This window comes from Cibotium barometz, chromosome 21, assembly GCF_041138505.1.
Source record: "Cibotium barometz isolate CiBa-2024 chromosome 21, ASM4113850v1, whole genome shotgun sequence".
NCBI classification, from domain to species: domain Eukaryota; kingdom Viridiplantae; phylum Streptophyta; class Polypodiopsida; order Cyatheales; family Cibotiaceae; genus Cibotium; species Cibotium barometz.
Genome location: NC_141066.1, coordinates 9390106 through 9412249, shown reverse-complemented (window position 1 = coordinate 9412249; position 22144 = coordinate 9390106). Strand labels below are relative to the sequence as shown.

The following is a 22144-nucleotide window of genomic DNA, read 5'->3' as shown; positions in this document are numbered from 1 at the left end:
TGCTTCTTACTGAGCCATGAGATGCATGAGTCACCAAGAAGGAAACAGTTACCACTGGTTGACACTCGCATGTCATAGCATATGCCCAATCACTGTCTGTAAATGCAAGCAAGCATAGTGTAGAAGAACTGCCATAAAACAAGGCAAAGTTTGCAGTGCCTTTAAGATAGCGAAAGACGCGCTTACACGCTTGCCAATGCATAGTGCTCGGACAATGCATGAATCTGCTCAACTGAGAAACAGCATACTGTATGTCCAAACGAGTAGAGCATAAATAAGGCATCCCACAGCCTCCTGATAGGTGGCAACATCAAAAGGCTCACCAGCATATTCAAGTGACAGTTTTAAACCTGGTTCCATAGGAGTAGAAACAGGTTTACAATCTATCATGTGAAAATGCTCAAGGAGCTGCTCAACATATCTACACTAAGATAACATGATACCCCCCTCAAAAGGTATAAACTGTATGCCCAAATAGTAATGTAAATGCCCCATGTATGTGACATCAAATGCGTGCTGCAAATCAGCTTTAAAAGCTGAAATATCACCCTCTTCAGGGCCAGTGATGAGCATGTCATCCACATAAAGAATAAGGATGAGAACATTGTTCCCAATGTGGCGTACATAAAGTGTACTCTCAGCTGAACTATTCTGAAATCCTTTGGCAGTCAAGTATGCATGAATTTTGTGGTACCAAGCATGAGGACCCTATTTAAGACGCTTTATGTAAACGGCATACTTTACTTTCTGCACCTTTTTGAACAAAGCCAAGAGGCTGAGAGTGCCATTCAAAAAGGCAGTTTTGACATCCAACTGATGTACATGCCATTGTTTGTGTGCAACCACTGCAATAACAGTATGTATTGTAGTCATACGTGAAGTGGGAGCAAAGGTCTCCTCATAGTCAATGCCCTCACGTTGGGCATATCCTTTGGCGACCAAGCGAGCCTTATGGCGATCAACTGAACCATCAGGCTTACGCTTTAGCTTGAAAACCCATTTTGTGCCAGGAGGCAAGTCACATAACTCCCAAGTACCATTTTTGTCAATGGAGTCCAACTCCGAACGCATGGCTGCCACCCAATTGTCATCCTCCAATGCATCAACATGAGAAATAGGTTCCTCATTACAAGCGGTGGAAACGAGCTGTATCCACATAATGTGAAGATGCATGGCGAGAAGCAGCACGTGTACGACCTGGCATAAATGTAGATTGTTTGCTATCACGCAAAGTCTCAACCAGCCATCTAGGAACAGTTTTTGACTTCCTAGTATCTGCATCTTCTTTTGCCAATGCATCACCCAAGGAATCCTGATCAATTGGAGGCATTTCCGGATCAATTTGGGGCAAGATTAGCTGCTGATTTTGCTGATTGTCAACTGGCATAGGTGGTTATAAATGAGATGAAACTGGCTCTACATTATCTTTATTGGAATTGAATAAAGGCAACAAAGTATCAAACACATCTTTTGGCCCAATAGATGGTTGTCTAGTACATGAGACAAGTGGTTGAGATGCATATTCATCAAAGATAACATCTCTTGACACAATAATCTTGCATGTATTAGGCACATAGAGTCTGTATCCCTTACTCTCAGTACTATAACCAATGAAAATGCATTTGATTGCCTTTGCATCAAGCTTATGTCTTTGTTGTGTGGGCACATGCATATATGCCAAAGACCCAAAGACTCTCATATGAGTCACCACTGGAATCCTGCCATTCCATGCCTCATAGAGGCAATCATAGATTTCAAGGCTTTAATGGGGCAACGGTTAAGCACATAATTGGCACACACAACCGCCTCAAGCCAAAACTTACTGGGCAGATCCTTGCTCTTGAGCATGCAACGTGCCATCTCCATAAGTGTACAATTACGTCTCTCTGCAACTCCATTTTGTTGAGGAGTATAGGGGGTAGTACACTGATGGGAAATACCATGTAACTACATGTAAGCTATGAACTCATTTGACAAATATTCCCCCCCTCGATCTGCACGCAATGTGACAAGCTTGTGTCCACAAGCATTTTCAGCCATGGGACGGAAGTCTCTGAAAACTGCAAAGGCATCTGACTTCATTTTTAAACCACACACCCAACAAAATCGAGTGTAGTCATCCATGAACGTGATGAAGTACAAGTGTCCTCCAAAAGATGGAGCCCTCATGGGGCCACAAAGATCACTATGAATGAGCTGTAATGGACGGACAGCCCTCATAGCACCATCTTTAGGAAAGAAATTCATGTGCATCTTTCCAAGGATGCATCCCTCACATACATGCTTGAAGGGAACCTGCATAGGAGAAAGCTCATGCACCGAAACTCAAGTGACCAAACCGAGCATGCCATAACTCAGTGTCACTCAACACACGGGAGGTGGATGCAAGCATAGCATCATGAGAATAAGTAGTCCTGTCATACATGTCAAGCTTATATAAGCCACTGCATAATGTCCCAAAAAGCATAAGAGAAGCTGAATCTCTACTGTCATACACTGAGCAACAATGGTCAGAAAACTGAACCTTAAACCCAGATAATGCAAGGACTGAAACAGAAATGAGATTCTTCTTAATGCCTGGTACATATAAAGTGTCACAAAGAGTAAAACTATGCTCTTGAATCTTGAAATTGGATCAAGAGATAAGACCCCCTTCACATCATCATGAGTACAGCACAAGAGCCAAATTTAATGGGGAGCAGTTTTATACATGGCAAACAAAAACCATGTATTTGCTCATGAGAAAAAATCTGTGGGGACTAGTTGAAGGAAGAGATGAATGCCCAGAGGTGAGTGGGAAAAATGAGTGGAAGAGCAAGAATGAGAAAGCATTAGAACTTATCGCACTCAGTTTAAATAATGAAATCATTCATCACATCACAGGGATACAATGGGCAAAAGATGCATGGGATGAACTCAATAAATTATTTGGCACTCAAGCAAAAAATTCAAAGATAAATCTGTTAATGCAATTCTACAAACTGGATATGAAGGAAAGTGAACCTTTAATCACACACTTGAACAAATATAAAAGCATTAAGCAACAACTGGCAGCCATTGGCAAAAAGGTAGAAGATAATGAGGCACTAGCAGTGCTTCTGAAGAGTGTGGACAAAGGTGAATATGAAAACATTGTAGCAACCTTAAAGAATGTACCTGAATTGAAGCTGCACGAGATAGAAAAAGCTCTACTAAAGCAAGAGACCAGAGTCAAAGAGAAGAAATGACTGGACTCAACAGCTGGAGAAGAAAAAGCATTCTTCACCCGAGGAGGATTCTCTCAAGGACGAGGACGAGGAAGAGGCAAAGTAGGAGAAAGGACCTTCACTTGCCACAACTGTGGAAAGCCAGGACACATGGCAAGAGACTGCTACAGCAAACCCATTGGAGAAGGAACGACATTGGCAAACTTCATGGAGGCTCCTAAGGAAGTGGAGTCAGATCATCTTTTCTGAGAGAGAGAGAGAGAGAGAGAGAGAGAAACCCCACAACCCAATGTAACCTGCCCCAACAGAGTAAAACCACCTCTGAGCCACCGATGATGTAAGCCATGTGGTAGATGTATGTGTGAGCACTTTAGTCAAGGTCACGGGCACTTGTAGTAGCCTTGGACACAGAGAGAGAGTGTCAAGGACTATGAGTTTAGAGACTTGAGGCACTGGTCGCGGACTACCAAGTAAGAGGGAAACTTGGTATAGGGTCCAGGTGTGCTAGGAGTATTCACTTGAGGGGAGGTGTTTGGAGAGAATAAAGGATAGCATGAGAAGATTTAAGAGGTGTGGGAGATATTCTGGGAAGAGGTGGAGAGAATCAACAAGAGATCAGTGGAATTAGATGTTTGGATGTAAACTCTATAAATTGAGACATTGGCCTAATGAGAATTTGCTGGTTTTTTATTATCCATGCCTACATTAAGCTATCAATTAATTGCTCACTAATCACGTCTTAATTATCGTCTAATCTCTTTTCTAATGATGTTGATTCTAGCATTTGATCCACCATAGCTCATCACATTGCTGCAAATTTAACAGACCCTTCACTGGGTAATTGGGACCCAATACTGTGTCATCTGCTTCACTTCTATTCTCTTCTCTCTCTCTCTCTCTACTCTATGAAATTGGATGCTAAAAAATCTCACCACATAAAGATATAAAGAAGGCCTTGTTGTGCACTACCAGATCAACCTCAATGCGTGTGTAACACTTAGATGTTGAGACGTTAAGTGTGCCATGTGTCACTTGTCTGGTAGGTGTGTGTGATTCCCTTGAGTCAAAAGATAAGGGTTACAACCTACAAAAGCATGTACCTCTCTCTCTCTCTCTCTCTCTCTCTCTCTCTCCGCACCATGGAGATCTTCCATCCACATAGCCTTGGCTCTCCTCGGATGTCTTGATTTACAACATGGTATCAGAACCATGTTTTCGCCTACTGCTCTTGCTCCCCCCCGCTTGTCAAACTTCATTCATCCATTACCCTCAAACTACTGTTGTAATGACAATACATTGTCCAATTACCTTACCAGTCTTCATAGAAGTTGTTGCAAGCGGAAGCCTTCGCGTTGGAAGCTTTAGAAGTGTTGATATCTTCGATTTGCCGCAATCCTTCGCGACAAAAGTCTTCAAGAGGATGAAGGGAACCTTGGGAAAGCTTCCCCTATGGTTCAACTTGAGAAAGGAAGGCTGAAATTAGGGTTTTCAGCAAAAAGACCAGAAATTACAGCAAAAATGAGAGCTGTTTTGCTGAATTTCAGTCATTGGGAGTGAGTAGGAGAGTGATTAGCACTTGGAAACACTCTTGGAAGCTTGGAAAACACCCTAGCAAGTTGGGTATGGCTATGGAGAGCTTGGAAATGGAGAGAAATGGTGGAAAAACAGAGTTTTCAGCCTCCAAAAATCCTCATGAAGAGAAAACACGAATTTCTCTTAATAAGTAAGTGAATTGGGGTCCAATCAGGTGAAGGGACATGGGGAGATGCCCATTTATGAGTAAAAGGGGAGGATCAGGTCCTGGACATTGAGTCTTGTCCGCCTCGGGACTTCAGTGAGTGTGAACTTGGAAGAGGTCATAATTTATAAGTGACTTTTGGGCGCCCAAACTTTAATGAAGTGGGAATGCACTCACTTATAAATATTGGCTAAGTCCTAAGGGCTATTTGAGCCTAGATTGGGTAATACTTACCACCTGTTCACATGCCACACAACCATGTCAGCAGACAGTTTCACACGCACGGTTCACGGGCGGGCGTCCCCTAGCCCGGAACTACACATAGGTCATGCAGGCATGAAAGCAGCATGCAATTTCATTTGCAGGCAAGCACATAAAGATGCTATGCAATGCAGCATTGGCATGAGCAATTTTCCGTTCATGAAACCATATAAGACCAGGCGTTTCCAGGCAAGTATACGCAATACCAGACCCAGTGGAAAGCCAATCCTCCAAGCGTTTCCGGGCATGTACACAAAGGCACAAGTCCCAGCGGAAAGCCAAGTCCTCCAGGCGTTTCCGGGCATGTACACAAAGGCACAAGTCCCAGCGGAAAGCCAGGTCCTCCAGATATTCCGGGCATGATAACATCAAGTCCCAGCGGAATATCATATCCAACTATACAGCATGACACGTGTCAATTACCTGCATAGGCATATTCCACAAGCCATGGACACCAATCCAATATGTACATAGTGTGAAAGCAAGAGTGAACCATTTGGGTGGCCAAATGGTGACATTCCCCCCCGCTTCTAAACAGTTGTCCGCAACTGAAATGCATCCAAATATGTCTGAAGCACATGCGGGCAATCTTTGAAGAACTCTTCATCTACCCATTTAGCATCAATGGGAAGATAGTTCTTAAACTTCACAAGGTAACGCCTCACAACTTTGCCTGCACCAAGCTTGCGTTCCTTGTGATACACAATCTACTCTGGCTGCAAGATCTCCTCAAGCTCATCCACTTCTGGTGGATCCTCAATGACCATTTCACTGGGCTCCGGCCCTACATACTTGCGAAGGAGACTCACATGAAAAGCATTGTGTATGTGCCAATGACTAGGTAATGCCAATCTGAAAGCCACTTCATTGATCTTCTCAATCACTCGAAAAGGTCCATAGTACCTAGTTGCAAGCTTAGGATATGCACCCTCTTTGCCAGGCCTCTTTGCAAGTCTTGCTTTCTCAAATTTCAGCAATACCCAATCATTCTCTTTAACATCCAATTGCCTTCTATGCTTGTCGGCAGCCTTTTTATGCTTGTCTTGTGACCTTGCAATGGCTGTCCGCACCTGAGCAAAAGCAATATCCAAGTCTCTTACATACTCATCAGCTGCAAATATCTCATCCTTTGTGCGAAGGATGGGTGGCAAAACCACCTTACCATAAACAATCTCAAACGGGGCCTTTCCCGTAGATGCATGCACCGTGTTGTTGTATGCAAATTCCACAAGCGGTAAGTACTTCTCCCAAGAAGACTTCTGATCCGCCACATAACATTTCAAGAGATCCAACACGGCTGAATTTGCAGCCTCACTTTGCCCATCCGTTTGAGGGTGATAAGCTGATGAGAAGTCCAATTTGGTGCCCATATTATCAAATAAGGCCCGCCAAAAGAGACTTGTAGTCCTGGGATCTCTATCCCCCACAATGGACTTCGGCATTCCATGATGTTTGAACACTTGTGCAAGATATATTTTAACCATATGCTCAGCTTTGATGGTCTTTTTGACCGGCAAGAAATGAGCTTGCTTGCTAAACCTGTCCACAATTGTCCAAATTGCATCATTACCCTGTTGGGTACGTGGCAAGTCCATAATGAAATCCATTGTAATACTTTCCCATGGCTGCGTGGGAATAGGCAATGGCTGAAGCAAACCTGGTGCCTTTTGCCTATCAAATTTGACCTTTTGACAGGTGATACATGCACGTACATGTGCCTCTATGTCCTTCCGCATACCTGGCCAAAAGAAATACCGCTCAATCATGTGCGTAGTAGGCATTATGCCTCTATGACCAGCATATGGAGGAGCATGGCACTCATCCAAAACCTTTTGCCTCATGTCAAACACCACACATAGGCAATTATCTTTCATGAGATAACCCTCTTTGATCACATATGAGGCATGTGCATGACCAGCCATCAAATCAGCCCAAATAGTGGCAAAATCAGCATCCATATGATACAAATCACGCATGGTAGACAAGTCCCCATGAGAGGCAACTGAGATAGCTGCTACATACGGCTTTCGTGACAATGCATCGGCCACTACATTCTTCTTTCCCGGGGTGTGCAAGATCTGAAAATGAAACATAGAGAGGAAATTGGCCATCCTCATATGCTTCTCTGACAATTTAGTTTGAGTAAGAAAATATCTCAAACTCTGGTGATCTGTCTTCACAGTGAAATCAGCCCCAAGAAGGTAATGTTTCCATATAGTAAGTGCATGAATTACAGCCAAGAGCTCTTTCTCATAAATGCCAAGAGATAGCTCTGCATCATGCAATCTACGACTCTCATAAGCCACGGCATGTCCCTCTTGATTAAGGACAGACCCTATGCAATTTCCAGATGCATCACATTCCACACAAAAAGGCTTTTGCAAATCCGGAACGATCAACACTGGACCATGAGTAGTTGCATCTTTCAATGCGAGGAATGCATCTCTCTCTACATTAGTCCATTTGAACACGGCCTTCTTCTTTGTCAAATCATGTAAAGGAGAAGCAATCCATGCAAAGTGCTGAATGAACCTGCGGTAGTAAGAGCATAATCCAAGAAAACTACGGATCTCATGCACCGAACTCAATTCGGGCCAATTCCGAATTGCATCAATCTTTGCAGGATCCATCCGCACTCCATCTTTGGACACAATATGCCCAAGATAATGTATCTCTGACAAGAAGAACTCACTCTTCTTTGCATTTATGAAGAGTTTATGCTTATGGAGCTCTTCAAAAACAATAGCCAAATGAGCTTTATGCTCTTCTTCGGTCTTCGAGAAGACTAGTATGTCATCAAAGAAGACACCTGTAAATTTCCTGAACCCACGGAATATGCGATCCATCATTCTATTGAATGTAGCCGGGGCATTTGTAAGACCAAAAGGCATAACAAGATACTCATAAAGCCCAAATGCTGTCCTGAAAGCAGTTTTGTGTACATCCTCAGGCACTACACGCACTTGATGATATCCACTCTTGAGATCAATTCGGCTAAAGCATGCCGATCCATCCAACTTGTCAAGGATGTCGTCTATGCGTGGAATCGGAAACCGATTCTTGATGGTAAGCTTATTCAAAGCTCTATAATCCACACACATACGAAAGGATCCATCCTTCTTTTGAACCAAGAGAACGGGTGAACAATATGGGGAAGAGCTTGGCTGAACCAAACCCTTCTCAAGAAGCTCATTTACTTGCTTCATGATCTCCTCTTTTTGGGATGCACTTACACGATAGGCTGGCCTATTAGGTGGTGAGCTACCCGGCACAAGATCAATGCGATGATCTTCCGGTCGTACAGGTGGTAACTCATTTGGTAACTCATCAGCAAAACAATCATTGTGCTCTTGCAAAAATTTCAGCCTATCATTACTAAGAGTGTTTACATGTACATTATTTTTCTCAACATGATCTCGTACAAAAATCAAGTACGCAAAAACACTCTTTTTCATTACTTTCTTAATTTGTACATGAGATACAAGGGGAATGGTATCACCCTCTTCACCAGCATCAATTACATGTTCTCGGCCTTTATGCATGAAGGTGATCCTGTTAGTCTTGTAAGCCTTGCACGGATCAATACGTGTATGCCAAGGCTTTCCAAGCAATACATCACAGCCATTCAAAGGCGCCACAAGAAAATCCTCATGATCCACATAGCCTTGAATGTGTATGCGCAACTTGCCAAAAATAGGCATGACCTGCACTTCTCTACCAACAAAGGCAGCCCCTGCTTCAATTTGAGGACCCATGTCCTCCACTTCAATACCCAAAGCAGCTGCCATCTGAGTGGATATGAAATTCTCCGATGCACAATCATCAAACATGAACAAAGCGGGTTGATCTTTGAGCTGTCCCCAAGCTTTACATACAACCCTATCTTTGCTATCATGTGAAGTGTTGCCCTGCACATCCGGAACCATATGCACATTAGGCTTCGGTACATTAGCATTTTCAGCTTTGTTCTTCTTATTTGGGCATGCTTTTGCCATGTGCTCAGTGCTGCCACAAGTAAAGCATTTGCCTTCACGCATATATTGCTCCTTCTTCTCAGCACTAAGACCAAAGTTTGCCGGCTTATAAGAGCGCTTTTTAGCAAACTTATTTTCAGCTTTTGGACCTGATTTGGCTTGGTTTTGGTCCCTTTTAGGTGGCTGTCCATCATTTTGCAAGTTTTGGACAGCCCTCTCTTTGCCTTGAAATGAGGGTTTAGCCTTATTGGATCGACTCAATTTGAGTTCCAATTGCTCGGTGGCGGTGGCGGCTGCGATTAATTGGTGTAAGGTATGACCAGGATACATTTGTAATCCCGCTTTGTACACGGGTTGCAATCCCGATTGAAACCTTCTCTTCCTTTCCGCCTCGGTGACATGCATAAATGGAGACACCTCCAAAAGCACTTTCCAAAACTTTTGTACATATGCATTTACCGATTCCCCCTCATTTTGCTTTACCCAATCCCACTTCATTGTTATCTCATTCAATGCATTGGGAGGCAAGAATTGAGCATAGAACCTCTCCTTGAACTCTTTCCATGATCTAACAGGATTCGGTGAGAGCTTCTCCGTGAGCCACCAATGGGCAGCAGTGCCTTTCATGAACATGCTTACATGCCGGATCATGGATTTCTGAGTGAAATCCTCATCACTGAAAGCAATATCAAACTGGGCAATAAAAGCAAGTGCCTTTGATGCATCATATTCTCCATGATATGTGTCAAACTTCACAGATTTGTCTCCGGCTTTGAAGTCACGAGACTTTGATGCATGTGTGTGCATCTCAACATGTTTTCCCCCATGTTTGTCCATTGGGACAGTCCTTGTAATTGGCATCATTTTTGGACCAAAAGGTGATGCATAAGGCATAGATACATGTGCCCTGTAAGCATGAGGCATGGCTGGCCCCTCAACATGCATTGATACATTTTCAGCCATAGCTTCTCCCTCACGAGCACACTCGAAGGCATGAGTGGCATGAGAGATACGCGGAATACCTGCACCAACAGAAAATTGCAGCCCATGTTGCATGTGTTGTGCATGTACATTTTCAGCCGGCAATGGCATTTGACATACATTTTGACCACTGCCATAAACATTGTATCCTTCACGGGCTACATGAGATATTCCTGCATGGCGTGAAGTCACTGATTGTTCCTCTCCCATAGCATGGAGATTCATCCTCTTAGACATAACTTCTTGTTCGGGCACTTGTGGGGATTCCAAGACATGTGGGATGGTTGCCTTTTCTGCATAGGCATCCTCGGTACGAGCCAAGTATGCACGTGCTGCATCCCTTGGTTGCATGTGCAACTCTTGAGCAATCATTGCCATTGCATGATCCATATAAGATTCAGCTTTCTTGGCCTTCAAACGATCATGTACCAATGGATCCTCGCGGCGATAGAGATTCAATTCTTCTTGTTGTGCATGGAGAAGAGCCTGCATACGAGTAAGTTCAGCTCTCAAGACTATGGACTCTTCTTCTTGCATCTTCTCTTTGCCACGAGACGGCTGTCCCACATATTCATGTTCCCTATTGTGCACCACATGAGTTTGCTCATCCTGTAAAGCATTGGAGGCATGCATTTCATTGTCCCTGCCACTTGTATTAGCATCTCCAACATTCATTGTATGGCTGTCCATAATGTTCTAAGTGTAGAGATAGCTAGTGTTCACGGTGATCGTCTCTCACGATAGAAGTGAAAGAGAACCGTATGCTCTGATACCAATGTAACTTGGTTGAACACAATGCTAATCAATACACTTAAATACACTAAGATTTGAAGGACACTTGCTCAAATACAAGAAGTAAATTGCTGAATTTGACAAGAGGCACACAATGAGCCGGAACGGCCGACCCCTCCCTTGAGTAAATTGTATTACTATTGGAGAAATTCAATACATAGCTTCACGGGCATCCATTGCCAAATCCTCCATGCCAATGCATATGAAATTCAGCATTTAGAAAACAATGGTATGTCGATGTAGATCACCAAGGAGCTGCCTTGATGCCCGGCCCGACTTCAGTGCCCATATTCTCTACCATTGGCTCTATGTTCTACCAAGCAAGGTAGCAACATCTTCAAGAGCACATAGGACAAGAGAAATACTACACATGGCGGCTAAACACCCTTCTACTGAGTAAGTAATGACAATACATTGTCCAATTACCTTACCAGTCTTCATAGAAGTTGTTGCAAGCGGAAGCCTTCGCGTTGGAAGCTTTAGAAGTGTTGATATCTTCGATTTGCCGCAATCCTTCGCGACAAAAGTCTTCAAGAGGATGAAGGGAACCTTGGGAAAGCTTCCCCTATGGTTCAACTTGAGAAAGGAAGGCTGAAATTAGGGTTTTCAGCAAAAAGACCAGAAATTACAGCAAAAATGAGAGCTGTTTTGCTGAATTTCAGTCATTGGGAGTGAGTAGGAGAGTGATTAGCACTTGGAAACACTCTTGGAAGCTTGGAAAACACCCTAGCAAGTTGGGTATGGCTATGGAGAGCTTGGAAATGGAGAGAAATGGTGGAAAAACAGAGTTTTCAGCCTCCAAAAATCCTCATGAAGAGAAAACACGAATTTCTCTTAATAAGTAAGTGAATTGGGGTCCAATCAGGTGAAGGGACATGGGGAGATGCCCATTTATGAGTAAAAGGGGAGGATCAGGTCCTGGACATTGAGTCTTGTCCGCCTCGGGACTTCAGTGAGTGTGAACTTGGAAGAGGTCATAATTTATAAGTGACTTTTGGGCGCCCAAACTTTAATGAAGTGGGAATGCACTCACTTATAAATATTGGCTAAGTCCTAAGGGCTATTTGAGCCTAGATTGGGTAATACTTACCACCTGTTCACATGCCACACAACCATGTCAGCAGACAGTTTCACACGCACGGTTCACGGGCGGGCGTCCCCTAGCCCGGAACTACACATAGGTCATGCAGGCATGAAAGCAGCATGCAATTTCATTTGCAGGCAAGCACATAAAGATGCTATGCAATGCAGCATTGGCATGAGCAATTTTCCGTTCATGAAACCATATAAGACCAGGCGTTTCCAGGCAAGTATACGCAATACCAGACCCAGTGGAAAGCCAATCCTCCAAGCGTTTCCGGGCATGTACACAAAGGCACAAGTCCCAGCGGAAAGCCAAGTCCTCCAGGCGTTTCCGGGCATGTACACAAAGGCACAAGTCCCAGCGGAAAGCCAGGTCCTCCAGATATTCCGGGCATGATAACATCAAGTCCCAGCGGAATATCATATCCAACTATACAGCATGACACGTGTCAATTACCTGCATAGGCATATTCCACAAGCCATGGACACCAATCCAATATGTACATAGTGTGAAAGCAAGAGTGAACCATTTGGGTGGCCAAATGGTGACAGCAAATACTCTCTAAGAGCCTTGTTCTCTCTCTCTCTCTCTCCATACAACACAATGCACACCATGGAGATCTTCCATCCCCCATAGCTCATGGCTCTCCTCAGATGTCTTGATTTACAAGAGTGACATGCAAAGCTCTTAGTGATTATGACGTGCAAAGCTCTTAGTGATTATTGCAAGTGTCACCATGCATGGGTTGTGTGGATTAAAGATCTACCCCATGTAATTTCTCCTCCACTTCGTGACTTGTCCTCCAACTCGTACATGCTTTCTTTGACTCTTTTTTTGCTTTCCTCAACATTTGTTCACTTTACTTGAGATAAGATTGAGGAGCTTATAGTTGAAGAGGTGGCCCTTGAAGGAGGTGATTGCTACCAAGGTTGGGTTATCAAATAGAATGGAAATGACCTCATTGATGACAACCCGATGTGCTTGCACCTGTCAAGGGAATCCACGCAATGGGTCGTACCATGGACCAAGCTTTCGCCCACCACGGCCCCCCATCCACAGATGTACATGGAAGGATGTCGATGATGGCGAGCATTGGTGCATGCACACTTTGTCATACTTTGCAATACAACTAGCAACTACATTCAAGCTCATCTTTAAGTCTGTGGAGGTGTGTTTCCGTAGCTTCTCCAGAGAAAAAAGAGTAACTAATAACGCACTTTCAAACCAAGTGCCAAACACGTTTCTCCTATTTCCTGTCACGTGCTACGGATTGTCACAAGCGTGGCAGTTTTCCACCACCTTTCTAAGTCAACTATGAACTGGTCCCACTCGTAGTGCCAACTCCATCTTTTGTGGGTTTGGAACCAAGATTGCCTTTTCCCCACGTGCCTTTCACAAGGCCTTTGGTTGTCGGGACACCCAATCCACCATTGCTCCTGTGTGGGTGACCAATGGAATGTCCTATGGCCCAAATGGGTGGCATTTACCCATTGCACCATAAATGTGGTATTGCTAGTAACTTGCAAAAAAGTTCAAACACATTGGCGTTTGCGTATTTGACCTTGACTTAATGACAGACACCCAGCCAATGGCCAATGAGTGCCCGAGATGACACGATGCATTACATCATACAAGAGGGTTACAAATGAGTGCAGAATGGACACAACACTAACATCTGCAAGACGTGACGACTCTGGCTACCCCTGGGCAGTACACGACAACTCATCCCTAGACAAGGGCTCACAAAATGCCTGGTCTTTGATCTTAGGGCCTTGCACTTATGTTGGTGTAGTATGTCCATATCGTCTTCCACAACGTCTAAGTGTGGGATGCACATGACAAGTTAATTAAGTCTTAATCATATGAATAATTAATTGGTTCTAAGACATGTGCTCTTTATTGCAAAATCCCCCGTGAGAGATGTACACCTTTTTTCCCCCCTTTTTCCTTGTTTTTTCCCGATTGGTCTTAGGCCCAAGATCCTCCGTAGTTAGCTTGTAGGCACTTTTTATCTACCCTTGTAGGGTTTTGAACTCGGGACCTTCTTGTCCCAGACAAACACCTTTACCACTTGAGCTCTCACCTCATTGGCACCTTAAATGTGCACCTTATGGCCACTTAAAGTTATATAGGCTTCGGCTAATAATAAAGCAAGAAAGCACAATTATTAAAGATATAACTATTAATAGCTTTTCGCATAACCGATGCCAATAAAAGCTCATAAGCCACTTATTCCCTATGCATCAATCATGGGCTACCAAAGGTATGAGCCTGGACCCAAAATATACACCAACCACATTATGACCTTTGGGTCATAAAAATATTTGATCTCCATATAAAGACACTAGAAGAGAGAAAGCTAACAAAAAGGAGACTATTATTTAGAGATGCACAAATAGGACAATTACGTTTTTATTTTGCATGTTCAAGTTCTTCCAATAGCTCTACGCCTGCATCTCCCATCTCCAAATCACCATGCCTACAACCTCATAGGCTGCGCACATCCATGCCTAGTATGGATAACGCGAGTCAAGACTCCAACGGTTTCTGGACAACACTTCCACTCTACAACCTCATGATGGTTTGAACCCCCGCATGAAAAGTGGTCCTTCAACATGGCACAAAGAACGACCAGCTGGTCAGAAGAAGCAAAAATTTGTGGCTGCATTTGCCAAGATATGGCTGTTTATGACCACTTTTTACTGCTGTGGGGCAGTTTAAACCAGAGCTCGCCAGCATTGACCAAAATCTGACTCGATGGGGCCAAAATTTGACTAGGGTTCCCTGACTATGAAAGTGGCTTCTATCAGGTTTTTACCGAAGTTTGACCGTCACAGACTTTTTTTGGGCAAATTAAGACCCGTGTTGCCCATTCCTCTTAACCTTTGACCAGAAATTGAAGACGGTACTATCAGCCTTTTACATATGTTTAACCATCAAGGACATGTTTTGGCCTATTCATGGGTCAAGCGTAAAAACATAACTAGATTGAATGGACAAAGCATCCCTTGAGCTAAGAAGTGCCTGTTTGCTGTACGATAATCACAAGAAGCTTCTTCACATAACCACATGGTTTGAAATGGCATTTTTGTGGAGAATAGTGTTTGGTGCAGTCTAGCCAGTGTTGATGACCTTTACACATGTCACATATAGCCCATCCGTTCTCGCTGTCACAGAAACTGACAAGAAGCAGGGGACTGCAGCTCATGGACAGGCAACAGAACCCATCTGCAGCCTGCCTGTCACCAAAATATAGGTTGTACGTGAGAGGGTCCAAAGTACATTTGCAGTGCCAAAATTAGTTACTTCAGCATGTAGTGGCTACTCACATTCTTTCCGGGTCTCACAAGCCTAAGGGCAACCTCTGCTGCAGTATTGCCAGCTGCAAGGACATCTGCAGCTCTTCCAGTCACCGGGCCTTCTTGGATAACGTGTGTATGAGCAACGACTGCTACAAATCCATCAATGTGACAGCCAAGATCACTGATATCCAATGCAATTAAAAAACGTAAGCGTGGTAGTAAAGATAAATCAAGTGCAAAAATTGAGATAATATTACGAAGCTTGAGCCCCTGGATGGATATGATATAGTATGATCATATCAGAGGGCATACATCTAATATGAAGTCTAGCTAAATTTAGAATCATGCTCACATTTTCACCATGTCGTTATTTGAGACTGTAGTATCATCGCTCGCAAGAGGGGAGAAGTGGCAAACTACACTGTTGAGTGAGACACATGTGGGAAAAGCAACCCCCTTTTCGATCTTCTTCTTGGCATTCTTGTAAACATTTCCAGTTTGCCTGCAGAGAAGAGGTGCAAAATGGTGAGCATGAGCTGAAAAAACAAAGCAAAGTTGAACAAAGATGTATCACGACAATAAGCTCACAATCATAAACACGGGACAATAGTTGGTGCAAAAATAAGTGCACGACTCACTCCAGGCAAGCACCTCCATGAGGGATGGGCTGCCTGGGACGGAAGCGGATACAGGCAAGGCAAGGCAAAGAGAATTATTAGGCTGAAGACATTTGCATCATCTCGAAGAGAATCTCTCCAGTGGTGAGAGTCAGCAAGTACATCCTTAGAGCAGGGGGGATGCTCAAGCTTGATGCAACCAATACCGGCAAATTCCAGCTTTCCAACTTCTTAATCATAATCAAGGATGATAAGATGGGCACACATGCCATGCTTTAGAAGCTAAAACACTTTAAGCAGAACTTCCTGACTAGGTAATGTTTGAGCGACAGTTTTATGCATAAAATCAAAATTGATGAAAATAACTATTTTGAATTAAAAATAAAACTCTTTATGCAGAGGTGGAGGTCCAGTTTTGACCTGGTCACCAGCTGGTTGCAGCTGTAAAACGACTATAACACAGTAACAGCAGACTATGATATGGCCATTACAAGGCTATTTAAAGTTTAAACATCCCATTTTCAAGCATCCAGTCCTTCAGCAATCTCAGCAATCAGTAAAAACTCTCTCTTTCCTCTCTTTTGAGAGTGAATTTTAGCAACTATTTCAAAGGGCGAACAAATAATCAGCCAAAATATAAGCTGCAATCAGAAACTTAATACATGTAGCCCATGTAAGTTAGTGCATGTCTTACTCTCTGATGAAAGAATCGCCCTTCTCACAAAGGTCCACTACCTTCGCTCCTGGTTTGCATTCAGCAAGAACAACCTGCAAAGCCTCTGAAAATCGCCAGGAAGAAAAAAACATTTTGTAAGTGTGTCAAACCCAAACCGGTCAATCCGTGCCAAACCCTGACCACAAAGGGGCCCATAAGTGCAAACCACTAACCCTGATCCTCAACCAAATGGGGTTAGGATCATGCTAAACCCTCACCCTTAGCCAAAATAGGCAGTGCAAAGCTACACTAAACTAAAACATGGTTAAGCAAAAAACTAACCATAAAACAGAGCGAGGGGGATGTGTCATCGATGAAAAACTCGTGCAGAATTATATCATCCCGTGTAGAACCCCAACCCAAGAGCATCCCTTCACACCCCTAACCATCCTAAACCTAACAGGGTTGTGGCAAAATCGTAACCCTAATCAAAAACTTAATTGATGCATCCTTTCAAAGCCGTCTTTACATTACCAGGGTTACGAAAAGAACCCTAACCGTAATCCAAAAACACAAGTTAGAGCACCCCTGAGAAAATCCAGCCTCGAGCCCTAATTAAAAACAGAGAATCTGCGGAAAACGAACTCACTGTTTGCGATTTCTGCAGCGAGCTTGTATTTGGTGACGATGTCCGGAGTGGAGAGATCAAGCTCCTTCTCGTCCTTCGATTCTTCGTCCGACATGCTGGCTGGTGTCAACAAGAAAACGCTTCCCTGCGCAGCAGACAACCATCTGAGCTAAAAGAAAGCTTTCAAGGACAGCTTTGCAGTGACCCCAAACAGGGAGAAGGGATGGCTCTGGAAAGCCAAACTTACTTGAAAATTTTACAGAAACCCTCGCCTGTGTGACAGGAAGCTGTTTCGAATTTTTGCAGCTCCAAATCGATAAGGTTGCGAGAAAGAATCTTTTGAGAGAGATTGTTAATTGGCCATGGCAATGAATCCTCTCTATATATCTTGTCTTTAAAACCTTAGGTATTTTATGTGCTCCGCGTGACAAAAATGGGGCGTATCCATTAAGGCGGGAATATTCTATTCCAATTTTTTCAAAAGGCTATGGTTTTTTTCCCTTGCAAGGATAATGGGGACTTGGGAGTCATCTTGCTAATCAAACGGTGTGGTTTTTATATGCTTTTCAATATTTTTCATTTTAAGCTATAAAATGTGTTGAAGGCTAACTACCTTTAAGCTTAAGGCTATCTATCTTTTCTTTTTAGCAGCGAGCGACGTGGTAAGTTAGCATACATTTAATTTTTAAATTACTTTCGCAAACCTCTACGTTTTCAATGTGGTCAAATTGCTTCACTAGTCAATTTTATTAATTATTATGATTATGGTTACTAAAAAGAGAATTTGCTAAGTGGCTTGGTGCAATAACAGAAATAGGTTTCCACTAGCTTGTTTTACTGGTTTCATTTTCTCTCTCGAAATTTTATGGATTAGTTCCCATATTTACAATTTCTTTCCCTTTATTTCGCTCTCAAGTTATTTATTCTCTCATCCTTCCAACTATAAACCACCCTTTTTGAATTAGAAGAATGGGTAACAGAAGGATTAGATCTCTCATAAGGTATTCAAAAAAATTTTAAAAATTCACATCTTCTTTATAAAGCACTCACGTCTCTCTCTCTCTCTCTCTCTCTCTCTCTCTCTCTCTCTCTATTAATAACCGCTCCATTGGTTAACATGGTTTTGACCGTGTAAGGCACTTTACCATCTTACTTGCACAAACGAACACTTAACTTTTGTAAGACGATTCTAAAACATATAAAGCGCCCTTATTGTAAAATAGGGAAAGTCTAAGGACTTAGTAGCCTAGTGTGAAAACTACTCATTTGTATATAAGTCAATTTTGACAATAAGCACAATCATTCCCTTGCAATATTTTTCTTGTGAGCTCTCCTTCTTCCCGCTTCTTACTTGCTTGTATGCCATTGAATCTTGCTTGCTTAAGGATGCATGCTAGATAGGTTTTCTTCAACTTCTTCTTCTTCCCTCATCTTTTGTGAGAGAGAACCACCGCGAAGATATATCTCTTCTTACCTCCACCTAGGCATTGAGAGCTCTCCCTTCACCAATTTAGCAAGGAGTATTCCGTTGTGACCAACGAAGTGAGGACGTGACAAATGAGCTAGCACACCCATAATCAAAAGTTGCATTTGTGGTTCAAAGGAAAGACCCAATGACACATGCTTCAAATAGCAACAAGGCTAAGGTAAGCTCTTAACTTAAACACCACTTCCGGGGACTAACCTAGGGCTTAGCTCCATTTTTTCCTCCATTCCAAGCTATTGGGATTACCCAATATTGTTCAATGTCAATTAGGAGGTCACACTATAAAAAACATTCGATTTTGGAGTCTTGGATGTGTTTAGTTATTGTTTTTTATTTTGATTTAAAGTCTATTTACATATTAGGGCATTATATTTCCATTTATTGGTAGGATAAAACCCTAGTTTTATGGTGATTTACATGAAAGTGGAGTTAGGTTTAATTAGAGTGGGATGGTCAATTTTTGTTCATTTTTTCATAAATATTCATGCATTATTGGAATTGGTAACTTAGAGGCATGCTAAATCATCTAAAAATCATCAAAAAAAATACTTAATTACTTGTATCATAATCATTAATTAAAAATAGGACCATTAATCACATCCCATTAAGTCACCATAAAAAACTAGGCCAAACTAGCTCTCGGATAGGGGACGTGAGTCCATAGTCCGATGCAAAAAGACGTTGCTCGATACGTGAACCTGGACATGTGAGCCATGAGTCTAGACACATGAGCCATAACCTTGGATACGTGAACTTGCAAACGTGAGTCTAGAGGTTGGTATACCTAATATAGTATAGACCAATTATTATAGCCATAAAGACTCGTACAAACACACCTATCCAGACCAAAAACATGAGTCTCGATACGTGAGCATGTAGACGTAAGCTTGGATACGTGAGCTATGAGTTTAGACACATGAGCCATGACCTTGGATACGTGAGTCTATGGACCAAATATTATAGCCATAAAGACTCGTACACAGACACACCTACCCATGTCTTTGGAAGATTTTCTTATCATACAATCCATATCAGCTATACAAATTCCAAGGAAATTATTATTCTTTACAATTATTGGGGGGAATAGTACATGTATTATCCACAATAATCACACACCAACTCTATCGTAGGCCCTGTACTTAGATTTTAGGCTTATTTCATACAAGGGAAGTACATGAGTCGAGTTCATACAAAAAAGGCATGAGCTTGTAGACTTGAGTTTAGAGACATAAACCTGCATGCGTGAACCTATAAATTGCCTGCATACATAAACCTAGAGACTTGAACTTGGACACGTGAGCCTAGAGATGCGAACAACATACGTGAAATTGGACACGTGAATCTATAGACATGAGTCCGGACATGAGTCTAGAGGCGTGAAGCTAGACACGTGAGCCTAGTAGCAAACAGCAGCCCAAAAAAAATCTCCCTTTGAAGACCTGCACTAGAAACCTTTGATGTAAACCCGATCCGAACTAATGATTGGAAACGACAATATACTCACACTTCCTTAAACACACCAAGCCTTCAATCTAAGCAAACGACCAATACTCAATATAGTGCTCTCCCATTAACAAGGCTAGACTCCTTCGGACCCACCTCTAATAACAAGGCTAGACTCCTTCAGACCCACCTCCCTATAAAGAAGGCTAGACTCCTTCAGACCCACCTCCCTATAAAGAAGGCTAGACTCATTTAGACCCACCTCCATAGTGAAAATCTTTGTGAAGAAATGAGCCAACAAAACACAAATGTAAGTGGAGAAATAACAAAACCCTTGGAAACAGGAGCCGCCTCCATGGGCCTTCAAGTCCCAGATTTACCAATTGACTCTGTTAACAAAGCCTTGAATTTTATGAAGAAGACATTCCACCACTCTATCTTTGGGCATGTAGGTCCAGTGAAGGGGAGCGAGGGTAGGACCAGGAACCTCCATGACCAACAAGTAGCCCAACAACCATAGCTATAGTAATTAGGATATATCTCTTTTGTTGTACCATAAAGGATAAATGTGCCACATTATATACGCAACAGTAAGCGTACACAACATAAGCAAGAGTCTCTCTTTCTACAAGAGCTATTCAAGTTAAGAGCTTACCTTAGCCTTGTGGAACCATGTGCCCTTGGGTCTTGCCTTCGAGTCACAAATGCAACTTCCCATGATAGGTGTTCTAGCTGATCCGTCGCATCCTCACTCCTTTGTCACACTTGGAAATAGGAATTGCCCCCATGGGCCTCTGAGCTCCGGATTCACCAACTCGCTCTACTAATAGTATCTTAAATTTTATGAAGAAGGCATTCCACTACCCTACGTAACTCTAGTGAAGAAGCGGGAGCAAGACCAAGAACCTCAAGGTTTGCTCCCATAAGAAGCGGTCAACCATGCCAAATACTACAATGCTTCAAACATTGGTGTCGATCTTGAGCTAGGTTTATACCAAGCAAACTATGACGGATAGGTAGTTGGCAATTGGGACATGTCTCTTTTGTTATACTACTTGTTGTACTACCAGGGGATAAATGTTCCATAGTACACACAATAGTAAGCGCGCATAGTGCAAAAGCTGGAGCTTCGCTCTCCACATGAGTTGTTCAAGTCAAGAGCTTACCTTGCCTTGCCAAAGTATGTGTCGTTGGATCTTACCTTCGAGCCACAAATTCAACTTTCCATTATGGGACATTGTCTCATCCGTTGTGCCTCACTCCGCTGTCACACCGGAATACTCCTTGCCCAAAGGGTGAAGTGAGAGCTCTCAATGCCTAGATGGAGGCAAGAAGAGATTCGTCTTCACGATGGTTCTCTCTTACAAAAGGCGAGGAAAGAAGAATAAGCTATTATAAGAAGAGAACCTACAATCAAACCTATCTAACATGAATCCATCGAGCAAGCAAGATTCAATAGCATGGAAGCAAGCAAGAAGAGAGCTCACAAGAAAGTTCATGCAAGAGAATGATTGTCTTGCTTATTATAAAAAATGACATATATATAAAATGACTAGTTTTCACACTAGGTTGGCTGAAGTTAAAAATGGTCAAGTCTCTATTACTAGTCTTAAGCAACTATGTATAATAAGTTCATAGACTTTTCCTATTTTACATTAAGCAAGGCCACTTTATATGTTCCAGCATTGCATTATAAAATTGAGGTGCCCATTTGAGCGGGTGACATGGCAAAGCACCTTACGGTATGTTGGGTTAGAAAAACGATGTTAACCTATGGAGTGGTTAACCCTTCTTAATGGACCACGTCCTCCAGTCACATCGGTGGTGAAGCTTCCAAGGTGGAAGGTGTTACACCATGAAGTTAGCATTGATGGTTAAGTGGTATGGTTTGGGACCGATCTGTAGTAGCCGGTGAGCCAAGTGATGGGAAGCTTTGGGTAGCACAGATGGCAGCAGGTAGCTTACTTAGGCAGCATG

General features: G+C 42.8%; 1 protein-coding gene across 1 annotated transcript in view; it reads right to left on the bottom strand.

The window, feature by feature from the left end:
• Positions 1 to 17642, bottom strand: part of LOC147626812 (ERBB-3 BINDING PROTEIN 1-like) — a 37563-nt gene extending 19921 nt beyond the window's left edge. Inside the window, exons 1-5 of the mRNA XM_086815357.1 lie at positions 17486 to 17642; positions 17260 to 17383; positions 16650 to 16734; positions 15691 to 15840; positions 15366 to 15519 (exon numbers count right to left, since the gene is read on the bottom strand). Of these exons, the coding sequence (XP_086671483.1) occupies positions 15366 to 15519; positions 15691 to 15840; positions 16650 to 16734; positions 17260 to 17353 (483 nt within the window). The 5' untranslated portion in view covers positions 17354 to 17383; positions 17486 to 17642. The remainder of the gene's footprint in view (positions 1 to 15365; positions 15520 to 15690; positions 15841 to 16649; positions 16735 to 17259; positions 17384 to 17485) is intronic.
• Between the last annotated feature and the right edge of the window lie 4502 nt (positions 17643 to 22144).